At 36.4% G+C, this 18852-nt stretch overlaps 1 protein-coding gene across 2 annotated transcripts in view; it reads right to left on the bottom strand.

Annotated features, from left to right (window-relative positions):
* The window catches only part of LOC150110431 (succinate dehydrogenase [ubiquinone] iron-sulfur subunit, mitochondrial-like), a 163487-nt gene that overhangs the window by 7771 nt on the left and 136864 nt on the right, over positions 1-18852 (bottom strand). For both annotated transcript variants that reach the window (XM_090393764.1, XM_090393756.1), the window contains one exon: positions 13362-13586. In XM_090393764.1, coding sequence (XP_090249890.1) covers positions 13362-13586 — 225 coding nt within the window. The remainder of the gene's footprint in view (positions 1-13361; positions 13587-18852) is intronic.

The following is an 18852-nucleotide window of genomic DNA, read 5'->3' as shown; positions in this document are numbered from 1 at the left end:
TAAAATCCTATAAAAATAAATATTAATTAGACATGCTTCTTCAGCCACCTACCAGCATCAAGTGGTACTGAAGTACTAGTACTAATGTCGCAGGTAGATAGCTGAAGCAGTAGTTCGTTTGAGTGCGCTGTCTAGTGCCTTCGGATACATCTTGAAGGTTCTCGATACTTCGTTATTTTCATATAAATACAAGAGGATCTCATCCACAATCAGTCAGTCGTGAACAGTCCGATATTCGTATATAAGCACATGCAGATTCGTCATGTCAGCCATAGCCTATTGTGGTTTTATATTGCCAGAATTTTTTAATTAGTGTGAGACATATTCACTGGATAAGAACTGTTACGTCATTCTGGATCATTTTTTGGGTTCACCTTCCATCACTATGCCGTCTACAAGTAAAAAGCGTAAATCAAGTGATTCTTGTCAGGTTTTTAATGAAAAGTGGACCAATTTCTAGTCTTTTTTTTTTTCTTGTGTGTGTGGATCGACGATAAGCCAGTGTGTTTAATTTGTCATGAGTCAGTGTCAGTATCAAAAGAATACAATATAAATCGACACTATGAGAGAAAGCATGCATCCAATTTCGATCACCTTCAAGGGCAGCTTCATGTGGACAAAGTGAACCATCTCCAAATTCATTTAAAATGCCAGCAGGGTACGTTTAAAAGGTAGAAGGAAGAGAGTGAAGCGTGCATCAAAGTAAGTTATGTAATAGCTGAAAAAATTGCTAAAAAATTAAAAGCCTTCTTTGACGGCAAGTTTGTGAAAGAGTGTCTCATCGCTGCTGGGGAAATTCTGTGCCCAAATAATAAAGAAGTGTTTAAAAATCGAGTTTGTCTGGGGTAACTGTAGCATGACGTGTCGAAGAACTTGCCAATGACATTGAAGGAACTTTAAAAAAAATGGTCGTCCGAATTTACGTCATATTCACTTGCTTAGAGGAGAGCACAGGTGAAGGATACAGCACAGCTGGCTATCTTTGTCCGTGGCATTGATCAAGGTGTGGTACTTGATGGTGCCCCTGCTATGGTGGGAAAGAACAAAGGGTTTGTTGCACTGCTACAGAAAGAACCGGAACTAGAAGGAAAAGATTTCATCCATTACCACTGTTTATAATCCACCAGGAGAATTTAAAACTATTGGATTTGAGAATGTCATGAAGGTTATTGTGACTGTCGTCAACATTATTAGGGCAAGAGGACTGAATCATCATCAATTCCAAGAGTTTTTGATCCAAGAGTGCGAAGCAGATCACGGCAATATGGTTTATTATTGTGATGTGCATTGGTTGAGCAGAGGGAAGGTTCTTAAACGAGTCTTTGACTTGAGGAGCGAAATACAGCAGTTCATGCAAACCAAGGGAAATCCGATTGCAGAATTTAATGATCCGAAGTGGGGTGACAGACATCTTGTTGCATATGAATGACCTAAACACGTGGCTGGCTACAATCCAAAGATCAACTGGTACACACTCTGTTTGATCACATCAAAGCTTTTGTGGCCAAGCTCAAACTTTGGGAGGCACAACTCGCAAATAAAGACTTAACTTATTTTTCAGCTTCTCGCTGAGTCCAACTGTTCGTCTCTTGATGACTATGCTACAAAATTAGCCGTGTTGTGAAGCGAGTTCGAAGAGAGATTTAGTGATTTCCGTAACCAACAGTCTTCTTTAGATTTATTTTCAATGCCATTCAGTATCAATGCTGCCGAAATGCCAGGCTCAGTACAAATGGAGCTGCTTTAACTCCAAAACAACTCTTCTTTGAGAGAAAAATTATTCAATGTGCCCTTGCTTACATTTTACAAAGACAACATTTCTGAGGACGCATTCCCTAATCTCCGTGGCATGCTTTGAAGATGTGCGTTTTGTTAGGAAGCGCATACTTATGTGAGCAGTTCTTCTCCAGAATGAAGCATGTGAAGTCCAAGACAAGAACTCAGATTATGGACCAACATCCCGAGAATACTCTGCACATTGATGCCAACATCGACAAGCTGGTCAAGGAGAAGCATTGCCAAGTTTCCCATTGAGAGTGTAAAAAATAAATATTTTCTTCATTAAATTATCTTTTTTTCAAGTATTGATTGTATTTACTTATCATGAACCCGACTCCTACCTATGCTCTTAAAGCTGAATTTGTTTATTTTTATAGGAATTTATGTAAAGTATCAAATGAACAGTGTTCCTTGTGAATCTGGAAAGCATCTTATAATTCTAAATACTGAGGTATAGTTTAGTGGCCTACAGGCTTCATTGAAATTTTTAATGTGGCCTGCACTGTCTGAAGTCTATGGTTATTCACCGCATTTTTCATCAGCAGATACTAGGAGAAAATATTTGAATCTGTCACGTGTCATGTAGTGTCAACGTTGAACTTCATTCAATATATGGGATTAGCCATCAATATTTTGGAGAAATAGAAGCCAAATATCCCAACTTGCCCTACCACACAGTAGGCCAATGGCTTAGCAGTGATAAAGTTTTGTCACAATTTTTTGTGACAAGCGAGATTGAATTTTTCTAAATGAGAAGAACCATCCTCAACTACCACTTACAAATAATGAATGGCTTTGAAAATTGGCATTTTCTGCAGACTTAACCTCAATAAATTCAATCTTAAACCACAAGGCAAAATTTATATTGCAGTAAAGTATAACATTTTCCAAGTCACAAGTAATGTTTAGTTGCTTCATACACTTCTCATGTTGTAAAAAGTTTGAATAAGAAATCTTAATTCCCACACACATTTGCACAAGTGATTCTTTTTGACATCAAAATGAAATTCCAGCAGCATTCTTCTAATCTTGAAGGAAGTGGAAAGAAATAAGGATCTTTCAAATCATCATCATGATTTTCCTGATGTGTGCCCTCAAGAGGGGGGGGGGGGTATTCAGGCTACTATGATAACAGTACATGATTAAATTTACATTATTATTAATCTCTATTCCACAATTTTCTGCCAAATTAGTCTCTTACTTAACAGCACTCCGATGTCACATCTAACATTTTATGCTTCTAAGGCACATCTGAATGAAACAATCCACCTAGACTCTGGTCTTCCTTTAGGTCTCTTTCCTGCCATCTTGGCATCAAACATCTGTTTTGCCTAACCTTTCCTCATGCATTCTATTTAAGTGGTCATATCACCTTAGGTTAGCTCAGCTTACACATTCTTGAATGCTAACAATATCAAGTTCTTTTCTAATATCTCCATTTTTAATATGATTCTGTCTCTGATGCCATCTGTTCACTCCCCAAATTATTTTGCAGAACACACATATTTGTGGTCTAGTCTTTGATCAAGTGCTTTATTTCTAACCCAACTCTCAAATCCATAACTTAAAATTGTTTTAAACACTGTCTTGTATACTGCATTTGGTGTTTTGGATAGATAATTTTATTCAGCTGGCCACCCACCTTAACAGCTTTGCCTATTCTGTCGTCTATTTCCAGATTTAACTTGCCATTTTCTAAAAACCGTGCCTAAATACCTGAAATATTTTACTTGTTCTTTAGACTCTCCATTCAGAATGCAATTGATATGTTCAATATTTCTGCCTATTTTCCATAGTTTTGGTAGTTTTATTACTGATTTTCATGCCAAATTTGTTACAGCTGTTATTCAACTTAAAGAATCCTGGAGACTTGCACTAGATGTGTTTAGGAATAAATCATCTGCATAAAGCAAAGAGCTAACTAAGTTTGACACCTCCAATGCCACTTTCTTTTGTAATGTGATCCATATGGATGATCAATAAGAGTGGAGATAATGTGCATCCATATCTTGCCCCTAATTTTACAAACCATCTTCCTGTATTTCCTTCAATTCTAACTACTGAAGGAAGTACACTTAAAATTAAGAATTTTGCAGTCACAGCTAAAGTTTTGGTGTTACAAAGGGCAATTCAAATTCTTGTGAACTAAGAATTATTAATTAATATTTTCCTTAGTCTAGTTTGATAGTGTGTCTGTAGTATATTTCCTTCTCTCATGGTGCCTAACTACAAAACAAAAATCTTTTTGCTCTCGTACAAAAAGGTCAAATGCCACAAGAGAATGAAAGGACTAATTTGAAAAGGGGGGGGGGGAGGAGAAAGAAAAGATCAAGCTAGATAAGGCCAAACAGGTTGCTAAGACTATCTTGCAACAAGCAGTCAAAAAATTAGAATTATAAGGATCTGTTATAACCTTGTCAACCTCAAAAAAGCACATAAAATGCGAAGGTGTTCTAAAATATATGAAGACAAAAATCACTCTTGCAATGTAGTTCCATTTACAAACTCTGTACAGTGTAAATGAAACAATATGCAGGACAATGCATAGCATGTCAGAAATTAGAACTGAAGTGTGTACATGAAGAGATGGTTTGATTTAAATCAGATGGAAGGTAGGATTATACACTATCTTCATTATTACTTATAATCTATGCAGACTGCTTTATTGATAAAAGTACTATTCAAATATCATCTATCCTGGTATTCAAAAGACTAGAGACCGCAGATATGAGAGTCCTGAGAGGCATGAACAGATGGCATCAATGGCAATATCATATTAAAAACGAGGATATTAGGAAAGAACTTGACATTGTCAGCATCCAGGAATGCGTTAGCAGAGCTAATCTCAGGTGGTATGGTCACTTAAACAGAATAGGAGAGGAAAGATTAGTACACAATTGGCAGGAAAAAGACCCAGATACCCAGAGGAAGACCAAGATATTGGTGGATTGATATGGTACAAAGTGCCTTAGACAATAGAAATATAAGATCTGATAATGTTGGAGTCTTGACAAGTAACAGACTGATGTGGAGGAAAATTGTAGATAGGAAGTTAGTAATGATGTAAATTTTTCATGTACTACTATCATATCCTGTACACCCCCCTTGAGAGTACATGGCAGGAATTTGATGATGATGGTGGTATTCAAATATGAGACATTAAGGAGATAAAGCTGAGTCCTTTATATAATAAAGGACTCTCTGTACAAGATATTATTCTCTTAAATAAATCCAATACTAATTATTACAACCCTATAGAGGGGGAGGGGGCCTACACTGCTCACGGTCAGGAGCAGAGCTGGAACACAAGGTTCACATCCTGATTGTAATAAAGGAAAGTTACTCCTTTTAATGAGATTCAGATTGTTGATTAGTGTGTATGAAATGGTTTCAGGAATGACACTCTTTAACATAGATGTTAATTAAAAACCATAATTTGTATTTTCGTGTTTTTAATTAACATCTATGACAGCACAGTGATAAATTTTGAACTGCATGAGGTAAGAGTACTTATACTTCGGTAAATTCAGAATATCTATACTTCAGAGTCAGGAGGAATAATGTGTGCTACATAAGGGTGATGAGAAAGGATCCTATGGAAAAGAAGAAGAGAATCTTATATCTTCAGAAAATGGCCTTAACAAAGAAACTGACTATGAATATTTTGTTATTGTGTAAACAAGTAATAGAATGAGTCAGAGAATGAGTGATCTCTAAAGTGTAAGTTTAATTTAAAAGGCCTTGGATCCAGTTAATTTTGTAGTTAGTTGTGTAATTTTATTTGATGTGTATATATTGTTTTTGTTTTATTAAATGTGTATATTTTGTATTTGGTCTTGAGTAAGTGATTTTCTGGATTCTGAAAGAAACAGTTAAAAGTCATTATACCAATCGGAATTAAATCCTTGTGCATATATAAACACTCAGAAATAAAAATAATCGTTATAGAGAAAATTTCATAACAAATGAGGATTAATAATAATTAATTAATAAATAATCCTCCCTCTTTATAACACATGCATAGTATCAATCTATAAAAAAAAAGCATATAAAACAATGTGAGATTACAGAGAATTTCCCTACTGAGTGTCACTGATAAGATTTATGCAAGGATACTTGAGAAACAGGTTTTCAAGTTTCATAGATTTGAAAAAGGCATGTGACAAGGTGCTAAGAGGAAAGATGTTCAAAATGCTAAAGCAATATGGTGTAAATTGGACATTATATAAAACAATACTTAGTCTGCATTTGAATGTAAGTCAGCAATTACAATTGAAGACATACAGGAAGATGGTTTGATGTACATTATCTCCACCATCATTCATCATCTATATGGATCACATTATGAAGGAAAGTGGTATCGAACGTGATATCAAAATTTGATATGTTAATTGCAGCCCTTTATTTTATCCAGATGTTATACTTCAAAATAAACCCAATACAAATCTACTTGATTCCCTGACTAAACTGAATAACTGCTTTAAAAATTTTTGTATGAATATCAGCATTAAAAAGACCAAAATGATGAAAATAGACAGAAACATAGAAAATTTCAGTTGTATTCTGAACATAGATCTTGTAGTAAGAAGTAAAACATTTCAGCTATTTAGGTACAATTTTTAGTGAAGATGGCAAATTGAATTTGGTAATAGATGGCAGAATTAGCAAAGCTAGTACAGTACAAAGTTCATCATCATCAAATTCCTGCCATGTACCGTCAAGGGGGTGTACAGGATATGATAGTACTACATGAAAAAAATTACATCATTACTAACTTCCTATCTACAATTTTCCTCTAAATCAGTCAGTTACTTGTCAAGACTTCAACATTATCAGATCTTATATTTCTATCGTCTAAGGCACTTTGTACCGTATCAATCCACCTATATCTTGGTCTTCCTCTGGGTCGTTTTACTGCCAACCTGGCAGAGAACACTTGTTTTGCTAATGTTTCTTCACCAATTCTGTTTAAATGACCATACCACATGAGATTAGCTCTGCTAACGCATTCCTTGATGCTGAGAATGTCAAGTTCTTTCCTAATATCCTCGTTTTTAATATGATATTGCCATTGATGCCATCTGTTCACGCCTCTAATCTTTCTCAGGACTCTCATATCTGCGGTCTCTAGTCTTTGGTCAAGTGTTCTACTTCTGACCCAGCTCTCAGATCCATAAGTTAAAACTGGTTTGACACTGTCTTGTATACAGCTGACAATCAAGGAAAAGAAGGAGTAGCCGTAGTATTCAACACAAAATACGAGGCTCATCTTCTTGAATGGCAGGAGTGTCAAGTAGAGTGATTTGGGCAAATATCAGAATGGGGAATAGACAATGAGACTTATTTGAGCCTATGGTCCCACAGACGGTTCTACTAAGGTAGAAGTGGAGGAATTTTTGAGGCTCTAGAGAAAGCTACTGACACAATAAAAAAGGAAGAGTTGGTCCTTGTTGGGCATCTAAATAGCAGAGTTTGATGTGATTGTCAGACATACAAAAATGTTTTGGGAAAATTTGGAGAAAAGAGCAAAGCTGCTAATAATGGCAAATACCTGTTGGATTTCTGCTCAGGACATGGACTGGTTATTACTAACACCATATTCCAACATAAAAATGTGCACAAATTCACATGGAGAGAAGAGGCTAGGAATAAGAAAAGTCTCATTGACTATGTTATTGTTAATAGTGATGTTTTCTCCCTGGTGCAGGACACCAGAGTGTACGAGGATTTGAAATTGGAAGTGATCACTATTTAGTCTTCAGCAGGATAAAATTGAATTTCATATTGAAAAGAATGAAATGCAAGAAAGTTTTAAAGAGAATAAAAGTTGAGCAGTTCCTTGATGTGAACTGTAAAAAAGACAAAGATTATTGAAGGAAAAATGAAAGAGTTTGAGAACAGAAACCAAACCTTGGAGATTCAGTGGCAAGCCTTGAAGAAAACCCTGATTGATTCAGCTAGAGAGGAATGTGGTGAAGTTGTCTGCAAGGATAGAAAAATTAGAACTCCATGGTGGACAGGAAGTTAAAGAGGCAGTGAAGGAAAAGAAGAAAGCATATCAAAAGTTCCTGGCAAATAAGTCAGCTTTTACTCTTACAGAATACAGAGACAAATGTAAGAAAGCTAAACAGTGTGTAAAACTAGCTAAACAAAAGTCATGGGAGGACTTTGGCAAGAATATAGAAAATAAATATCAAGAAGTGGCAAAATATTCTGGAGGTTGTTGAAGAAGCTTAGGAATGGGGGAAAGAGTGCTGTAAAAGGAGTTAGAGATGATAAAGGTGACATGAAAACGGGAGGAAAAGATATCCTTGAAGTATGGAGTAATTACTTTGAAAAACTGCTAAATGAAACAAGCAGTGATGACAGCACAGTGATAAAAAACACTGACCAGGCATGCAGTCAGGAATACATATCCATACTTGAAGTAGAAAAAGCCATCAAAGGCTTGAAATGTGGAAAGGCAGCAGGAGTAGATGATATTCTACCAGAAATGCTGAAGTATAGTGGTATAAAAGTCTTACAGTGGCTGCACTGCATAGTTCAGAATGCCTTGACAGAGGGACGAATTCCCAATGATTGGAGTAGAGCTCTCATAGTACCCATATATAAAAAGGGAAATAAAACTGAATGTGAGAATTACAGAGGTATATTCCTATTGAGTGTTTCTGGTAAGATATATGCAAGTATACTTGAGAAACGGTTGAGAAGAATTGTGGAAGAAAAGCTTGGTGAAGAACAAGCTGGATTCAAGCCAAATAGAGGCCGTCAGGATAAGATCTTCACTTTACAACAAATAGTGGAGAAATCATAGGAATATAACAAAGATCTGTATTTAAGTTTTGTCAATTTGGAAAAGGCATATGATAAGGTGCCAAGAGAGAATTTATTCAATACGCTACAGTTATATGGTGTCAATTGGGCATTATATCAAGCAATACTTAGTCTTTATTTGAGTTATAAGTCAGCAGTTAGAATTGAAGGAAGTACAGGAAGATGGTTTAATGTTAAATCTGGTGTGAGACAACTATGTACATTATCCCCTCTGTTATTCATTATCTATATGGATCACATTATGAAACAAAGTAGTATTAAACATGATATCAAAATTGGAGATGTTAATGTCAGCTCTTTGCTTTATGCAGACGATGTTATACTTCTAAATAAATCTCCTACAAGTCTGCAAGATTCTCTGACTAAATTGAATAACTGTTGTAATAGATATGGTATGAAGGTCAGCAATAAAAAGACAAAGACAATGAAAATAGGCAGAATCATTGAAGATGTCAACTGTGTTGTGAATGGAGAACCTGTGAAACAAGTAAAACATTTCAGCTACTTAGGCATGATTTTTAGTGAAGATGGTAAATTAAATATGGAAATAGACAACAGAATCAACAAAGCTGGTATGGTAGGAAGTCAATTGAATAAATTCATATGGAATAAGAGAGAAATTAGTCGGAACACTAAATTAGCTGTATACAAGACAGTGTTCAAACCAGTTTTAACTTATGGATCTGAGAGCTGGGTCAGAAGTAAAACACTTGACCAAAGACTAGAGACCACAGATATAAGAGTCCTTAGAAAGATTAGAGGCGTGAACAGATGGCATCAATGGCAATATCATATTAAAAACGAGAATATTAGGAAAGAACTTGACATTGCCAGCATCCAGGAATGCATTAGCTGAGCTAATCTCAGGTGGTATGGTCACTTAAACAGAATGGGTGAGGAAAGATTAGTAAAACAAGTGTTCTCTGCCAGGTTGGCAGTAAAACGACCCAGAGGAAGACCAAGATATAGGTGGATTGATACGGTACAAAGTACCTAAGACGATAGAAATATAAGATCTGGTAATGTTGGAGTCTTGACAAGTAATAGACTGATTTGGAGGAAAATTGTAGATAGGAAGTTAGTAATGATGTAAATTTTTCATGTAGTACTATCATATCCCATACACCCCTTGAGGGTACATGTCAGGAATTTGATGATGTTAATTAAAAACTTGTTTTACACATAAAGTAAAATTAATACTATCTAATTTATGTATATTAATAATGAATTTCTCATGACAACACTGCATGTATTATTTGAGTAATGTCTAACTTATTTACATGTACACATACCAGCCACTGAATTAGAAACCTTTATGCAATTGTATGTAAACATTACTCAGTGTATACGCAAAATACCTGATCACATGCATCACCACGCATTCTAGGCTCTATTTAAGAATGCTGCTAGTCAGTAATTATCAATAGTGTTGATCACAATGGGAAAAACAAAGGGCTTATTGTGGGGGATCTGTCTGGCTGGAGCCACGATTTTGAAATAGGAGCTGACTGGTTTCTCAAAAGTCAAGATATCCTGGGTGTTTAATCAGTGAAAAAATAACCCACATTGCTTATCTAAGAGGCATAACTGTGGTCCTAAGACAATCTGACAGGAATGAGATTGCCATCATCTGAGAAGGCTTGTATGGAACTTCCTGTGTACAGGAATTGACTGAAGCATTTAATAAAGGCTGTTCCCATTCCATATCCCACATAACTATGAGCATGGAATTGAAAAGGATCAGTACTGGCAATCACATGCCTATACGCAAAATAAAAGTTTCTAATTCAGTGGCCAGTATGTGTATTTTCTGATAATTAACACTATAATAATAAAACATTATTCGTCAATAAATCTCTTACCTATCTTACTTCTATAAGCAGCTAGTCCTGTCTTTAGGATTACATCAATAAGATAATAAGTTTGATAAGATGCCAAGGTGGAAAAATCTTTTTAATAACATTAAGTGTCCAAATTCTAAAAACATGCATATCACTACAGATTTATATGATCCTTACTTGTACAAAATCATACCAATAGATTTGGATGAATTAGTCACCAAACACGTATGAATACTTCAGATTTCAGTTCATAAAGGTTTGTACACTTTTCATTGTATTTTCTTCAATGAAGCTACCCAAAGTGAACTTTCCTTATATTAGACAGGAAGCTATTCCTTCTTAGATGCATCATGATATAGCCACTTGTAATCCCACTAATACACAACTCACAAATACAGCTTTGCGACTATATGAGGCTTTATGACGTAACTTATAAGAAAGAGGGAGTGAGCCTTGAATATACAGTCTCCCTTTTTATTCTCCTCCCTTTATTTTTGAAATAGAGGACTCTGATTATACTATCATCACTGCTCAATTTATTTTTGGTAGACCCTCTAGTCATAGACCCAGCATATTGCTGGGTTCCAATGCAAGTCTTCAAGATTGACTAGATTCTTTAACTTATTTACATATATACATACCGGTCACTGAATTACAAACCTTTATGCAATTGTGTGTAAATGTCATGCAGCATGACGTTTACAAATTTAATTTGAGAATTAATGGAAATAGATAAGAGAATAAGTAAGATGTCCTGATTGCTAATTAAATAAATTTATATAAATCAAAAGAGAAATTATTGCCAACCTCAAGCCAAAGTGTTGGTTTGAGGGTGGTTGTACTGATAGCCAGCTTTTCCAGGTGTTCTATGTAAAAGTTGTTGGCAGGGGGAGGGGGGGAGCTGTTCCATCTAATTGTTTGTATATTATTTTCCCTTTCCGTGTGAAATATCCTAAATAGTTCATATATATCGGGGGGGGGGGGGGGGATATGACTTTAGCAGATCAAGGGTTTCAATTAGTGGTACATTTGTGAATAGTGAGGTGATATCAAAACTCATCATTATGTCTGAACTTTTTAAGATATGGTTTCCTAAAATACTTTTTAGGTGGGTAGAATTTTTGACAAAGGAGGGAGAATTGTTTGTGAGAGTGGTTAGTACCTTAGATAAACATCTAGCCAGCATGTGGGACTGTTTATACTATCCACAATAGGGCATAAGGGTGTACCCTGTTTGTGAATTTTTGGTACTACATATATCCTGAGTTTTTTTAACATGGAAGGGCTCGAGTTTGTTTACTGTTTCTTTAGGCCAGGAAATAACTTTTTTTTTCAATAATTTATGTACTTTATTCTTTTGTGTGTTGGTGGCATTGCAATCTGTAATTTTATATGTTGACTAGTCTTGTAAAAGTGTGTGCATTTTGTTTTCATATTCTGTTGCATCCATCACCACGGTTTAGTTCCCGTTGTCTGCTTTGGCTATGATAATGTGGTTATTATTATATAGCTCTTTTAAAGCAATGATTTCCTTATGTGGGATATTATTTTTGGGAGGTTTAGACTGGATTAGGATGTTGGCCACATCTAAACATACACTCATGAGCAGATGAATTAGAGATACCTGCCGTGTTTGCGAAATGGTGCTGTGGTCGCCCTGGGCGAATGGAATAGTGCCACGTAGTGCGTGACGGGAATGTCGTCAGACCTTATACTGACTGTCTGAGTAATAGTCGACCACAGAATGGGGAAGACTCGAGATCTCACCAAATTCAATCATGGCCAGATAGTTGGAGCTAGAAGTATGGGGCACTCCATCTCTGAAGTCGTGCAGGCACTGAGCTTTTCATGGGCCACTGTGTCAGAGTGTACCGCGAGTACATGGAATCGGGTAAAACCACAGCCATGGTGTACAATGTGCCGATGACAGGGGACGCCGTCGGCTAGCTCAGATGGTAACAGCGGATATATGGGCCACAGTGCCACAGATCACTCGCCAATTCAATGCTGGACAACAACGTCGTGTGAGCGGCCACACCATCCAGAACCATCTCCTCGCTATGGAGTACAGAAGTCACAGCCTGACTATGGTACCTCTGCTCACAAAAGCACAAGGCACAACGATTAGCATGGATGCAGGAACACCACCATTGGACCCTCGATGCATGGAAAAAGGTTGCCTGGACTGATGAGTCGAGGTACACATTGGCACACACTGATGTCAGAGTACGAGTGTCTCGCCAAGCACATGAAGCGATGGATCCCTCATGCCAGCAGGGCGCAGTTCAGGCTGGTGGTGGTATCCTCATATGGGGACTGTTTATGTGGGATGAAATGGGTCCCCTAGTACATCTACCATCGTCCCTCACCGGCGAACGATACAGGGACCTGCTGTCAGATCATGTGCACCCATTTCTGTGCCTACAGCACCCTGCAGGAGACCTGTGCCTACAGCAAGACAATGCACCAGCTAACTGTTCCCAAATTGTGGCCGAGTGGGTAGATGAACACTCCACGGACATGAGGATGCTTGGCTGCTCCCCCCCCACCCCTCCTTTTGCATCGTGTTTACAAAAATAAGTTTCTATTGCTAATACTGGATTAGTCAGCATGTTCATTAAAATAACATTGATGAATTATAACTACTTTTCCTGATTCATAATGAAATCAATACATTATATGCAATACAGATAGTCATGAAAAAAAATTATAACAAATGATATGATACTTATCTCATTGTCAAATGTTTAGAAAATGTCACTGTTAAGAGTTGTCCAAATTTGTATGTTATTTTATAACCAAATTTTTTTAAATTTATATAAAATATATGGGTAACTAGCTCTCAGAATATTGAAATTCTAACAAAAATGTGTAAAACCTTTTTAAAAAAACTGTAAATTTTTATACCTTAGGACAAGTCTTTGTGCAGTTCATAATAGTATGACATCTGTATACCGAGAAAGGATCCTTCAACTTGTCTAGTCGTTCGTCTGTGGCCTGATCACGAGAATCAATTACCCAACGATAAGCTTGCATAAGTACAGCTGGTCCCAAGTAGCGATCACCATTCCACCAGTAGCTGGGACATGATGTAGAGCAACAAGCACATAAGATGCATTCATAGAGTCCATCCTGCATATATTATAAAGCAACTTTAAGACATAAAAGAAATCTTTTATCATAGATTTGGACTTATTTTTAGCTAAGGTTAAGCTATTTTTTATTTCTAAATTTTCATGTAATTGCAATGCTCAGCTCTCGCAGTTTGATAAATATGAGTTACTTTTTCACATCTGAAAAATATCAACAGAAATAGAATTGAAAAGACCTTACATAACATTGAGGTTATGTTCTTAGAAAATAGTATGTAATACACTGTAATAAACTGCAACATACAAGACAAATGGGGATAGCAATTTCAGATATTACACAGTCAGCATCAGTTATTAAAATTATTTCACAGTATTATTTTTAAATACAACTTTACATCCCTTGACATCCCAGGACACCCGTGCAGTAATAATACTAGTAGTTTAATTCCGTTACTTGAAATCAAGGTCATACTACTGTGCCATTAGCATCTTCTCCTTGAAGGTGCCTCTGTCTTGAAGCATTGGACCTATTCTGCCCTCCTTCCATTCCCTTAGGACTTCACCAAAGCTGAGATTTAAAGTCAACAGCCTAGGTCAAAGGTACTGCCAATTCTTTTGCACATTCTTGTAATACATGGGCTAATATCTCATCTTATCCCATGGACATGTTTGCATTGAGATTCCACAATATTCTAAACACTCCCAGTTTATCAACTTCTTTTCCTCAGTTCTTTTTTTTTTTTATCATCACTGTTATACATTCAACTGGATGACAGATTCTTGCAAAATGTTCACTCAAGTAACTAGACTATTTTGTTTGCTTCTATCAACCTCCCTACTATAAGCACTCAAAGGCATCCTTCCATAGTCATTCTTCATTTTACTTGCCACCACAGCAAAAGAACTGATATTTCCTTTGCCTGCTCAACTAATTTCCTCTCAATCGGATTTTCTTTCCTTATTGTTCTATCAGATAAATGAGGTATATTTGTAGAAGCAAAAGTAAAATTTCAGTTGTGATCAGGAAATATCAGGAATAATAATAATTATTATTATTAAGAGAGGCCTCCAAGGAGGCAGGAAGTCTCATTGACTATGTTAGTGTTGATATAACTGGTTAAGGACACAATGGATTTGAAATAGGAAGTGATGATTTAGTTTTGAGCAGGATAAATATGAATCTACATGTTAGGCTCAATGGAATGTCATGGCCAAATAACTTGGCTGCTTAACACCTGATTACTGTTTATGATAGGATTAAGTCCTATATACATTATCTATAAATTTTGAATGTTCTTCTAGCCAGTTTACCTGTTTTATGAGATGAAAAACTCCAGTATCCAAGACAAAGAACTCTATCATCTCCATATGAGGCCAACTAACTTAACTTTTGTTAAAAAATCCCTGATAAAAGTTCTTCACGTCTTAGATGGAATTCATACCAAGTTCTTTAAATTAAAGGGAATTGTTGAGTTAGAGACTGTTGAAAAATATATAAGAATATTTTAATAAGAATCAAAGTGGAGCAGCTTGCAGAGATGAGCTGCAGACTCAAATATACAAATATTATTGGAGAAAAAAATGAAACAGCTTAAAAACAATAATCAAACCTTCAAGACTCAATAACAGATTTCAAAGAAAACATTGATTTACCAGCCAGAGAAGTATGTGATCAAGTTATCTACAAGGGTAAAAAATAAGAACGCCATGGTGAACTCAGTAAATAAAAGAGGCACTCATGGAGAAGAAAGCATACTGAAAGTACCTAAAGAGTCAGTCCACAGTGCTCTGAGAGAATTCAGAAAAAAATGTAAGAAAATGATGTATATTATTTCTGGGAAAACTCCCATGTTACTCCTCTTAATAAACTATTATAATTACGGCTATTTGGCCTGCTTCAGTTTAGGAGTGCCCCTGTTTAAATGTCATTGGCTATTTACTCGTGGATTCTTAGTGCATCATAGATGTAAATTTACCTAAAAGTATATGTAGCATAAGGAAGAGAAATTTACACATACCTTTTTCTGGGTGTTGCGGCTTTTCTTCTTTCTGTGATGTCCGAAAACTACTGAGTGTGTGGAGGGACTAGGCAATTTGGGAGAATTAAATTAGAAAAACCCGGGTTTTTTCCAGTAATATATATATAAACATATATATTATATTATTATTATATTATTACACCACAAACCAAAAACTGGCAAATCTCCTAAAATCCACCAAACCTCACACACAGAAAGAAATATTTGAACATCACAATGTAGTCTATAAATTTCCCTGCCAAAAATACTGTGATATCACCTACACAGGTTCCACCATCAGGTCTTTATGGGCAAGACTACAAGAACACTGGAAAAACTTTTACTGGGATTATATTGATCAAGCGTATACAATAAACAACTAAGTTATACCAACTAGTTTCACCAACTAAGTCTGTTGGCATCTTCAGGGTACATAACTGATGTAAGGCACTAAAAAGTAAAAAACTGTTACAAACTAAAATCAACCGATTCCAATTATATTAAACAAAGAACAGAGCGGGTACAATACATTCATAGAGCGTGGATGATCTCACTTGTTGTTATTTAGGAACATTCTATAGTTGGCACTATAATTCAGTTCTGGCAAGTTGAAGGATCTGATAAGGGTCTTCCAGATCATGGGCAAGATTAGTCCTTGGTTCCTGTTAAGGTTTTGTGTACAGCGGGCAACTGTTGTGGCCTCCTTAAAAATTCGGGAGTGGAAGTCCTCCTCCATGTAAGGAATTGTGCTTCTATCCACTCTATGGTATGGTTCGTTCTTGAGAAATGAAACGCTAACCCCGATTTTTCTTCTCTGTTATTATTGACGTCACCTATATGTTCTTTTTGCCTAATTTCAAGGCTCCTTGAAGTTTGGCCGATGTAATTCAAGCCGCACGAGCATGGTATGTTATAAACTCCAGCAAATTTGGAGAAAGGATGGCTATCTTTTGGAGATCTTAAGAATTGTCTAATCGTTTCTGTGGGTTTAAAGGCCACTCTTATTTTATGTGGTCTAAGGAGTCTAGCAATCTTATTGGAAACTGTCCCTAAGTATGGAATGACGATGGTAGAAATATAACATACATCATCTTGTTGTCTTTGTCAGGGTTCAGAGAAAGGTATCTTCTGGACGAGTCTTCGAGGAAATCCATTCATGATAAGGTTGGTGGATATCAGGGATAGTTCTTCCTGGAGGTCTTGTTGATCTGTTGTAAGGAGAGAGGCACGGTTCTTCAACATGTGTACAATACTAAGTTTCTGAAAAATGTGGTGTGAGGAAGTGAAATGTAAATAACGTCCTGTATTGGTAGGTTTGCAGTAAACTGAGAGGTTGATACCACCATTCGGAAGCTTCTTAATTAAAGTGTCCAGAAATGATAATTGGTTTTCTTCTTCAAGTTCTAGAGTGAATTTGATTGTGTGGTGTAGAGAGTTGATTTTCTTAAGAAAGTCGAACAGGTCCTTTTTTGTGTGGTTCCAAACGATAAAGATATCATCCACGTATCTCCACCATACTGTGGGTTTAGGGTCTGTTTGAGTTAAGATTTTACTTTCAAAATCCTCCGTAAAGAGATCAGCACAAGATGGAGAGAAGGGGGCTACCCATTGCAAGGCCAGTCAATTGCTGATATATGGTTTTATTCCATAAGAAAAAGTTTGATGTTAAACAATAACAGAACAGAGAAGTAATGTCTTGTGGGAGCAAACTTCCTAAAATGTTGATCACTTCCTCCAAAGGGATGTTAGTGAATAGAGATGTAACATCCAGGCTGGCGAGTAAATCCGTATTGGAGATAGAGATGTTGTTCAGTTTCTCAACGAAATGTTGTGAATTTCGTATATAAGTGTCCGAATTATGGATGTGAGGTTTGAGGATGCCTGCCAGGTATTTAGATAACAGATAACTTGGCGAATTGATTCCATCTACAATCGGGCGTAGTGGTATTCCATTTTTGTGTACCTTAGGAGCGCCATATAGTCTTGGTGTTAGTGGATGCATGGATTTCAATCTTCGTTTTAAGTCTATACCCCAGTTCTCCATATGACGTATTAAATCGTTGGTATCATTGTGGTTCCTTAGTGTTGGGTCTGTGACTAGGACACGGTAGGTTGATGTATCCGACAATAAGCTGTTAATCTTATCTTCGTAATCACTGGTGTTTAAAATCACTGTTGAATTTCCCTTATCTGCCTTCAATATGATAATGTCTTTCTTTTTCTTCAAACTGTACAATGTTCTTTTTTCCAGAGTAGTGATGTTTTTGTTTTTTCTACAAGAACACTTCCGTGATTGTAACATCCCTATTCCTGAACATTTAAACACTAAAAAACGTAACATCAAAAAGAAAAATCGAATACAAAGCACAGGAAAAACGGAAATAGCTGTTCACGCCCTTGAACAAAAACATACCCCGCAGATCGACAAGGCCATCATAGTTGACAGACAAGACAATGAAACAATGCTTAGAATATCAAAAACAATAGCCATAAAATGTGACGCGAACTCTATCAACGTACACAGGCCCTACATAATCTCTGAGGTTTGGAAGCTTCACAACATAAAATTGAGGTCACAACCCCGACCAATAGGTGATAACACAAACACTTCAAAAACAGAAGCACCTAACTGACTTGACATAGCATCTACTTTCCCAATGTGTTCAGATGACGACCAATAGTCGAAACGGACTGCACTCCGTCAACCCCCCCTTTCCCCCTTCCCCCTCCCTATATAAAAAAAATCAACCCTTTCACCTTTTCCCCACCCTATATAACATAATAATATAATATATATGTTTATATATATATTACTGAAAAAACCCGGGTTTTTCTAATTTAATTCTCCCAAATTGCCTACCCCCCCCTCCACACACTCAGTAGTTTTCGGACATCGCAGAAAGAAGAAAAGCCGCAACACCCAGAAAAAGGTATGTGTAAATTTCTCTTCCTTATGCTACATATACTTTTTGGTAAATTTACATCTACAATGCCCTAAGAATCCATGAGTAAATAGCCAATGACATTTAAACAGGGGCGCTCCTAAACTGAAGCAAGCCAAATAGCCGTAATTATAATAGTAAGAAAATGAAGTAGTGTGTAAAATAGCTAAACAAAAGTTATAGAAAAACTTTAGTAAGAATATCAAAATAAGACAAATTCCCAATAGAGTAGATCTCTCACAGTAACCATAGATTAAAAGGGAAATACATACTCACTGTAGCAAATACCACCATAACAAACTTACTCATCACTGAAGTATCCTGACCAGTTTCCTATAGGTATAAT

The sequence above is a fragment of the Typopeltis vanoorti genome, chromosome 1, assembly GCF_054136105.1.
Source record: "Typopeltis vanoorti isolate ZY-2024b chromosome 1, IOZ_Tvanoo_1.0, whole genome shotgun sequence".
In the NCBI taxonomy this organism is placed as follows: Eukaryota; Metazoa; Arthropoda; class Arachnida; order Uropygi; family Thelyphonidae; genus Typopeltis; species Typopeltis vanoorti.
The sequence above is the reverse complement of the archived record's forward strand: the minus strand, read 5'-3'. Positions and strand labels throughout refer to the sequence as shown.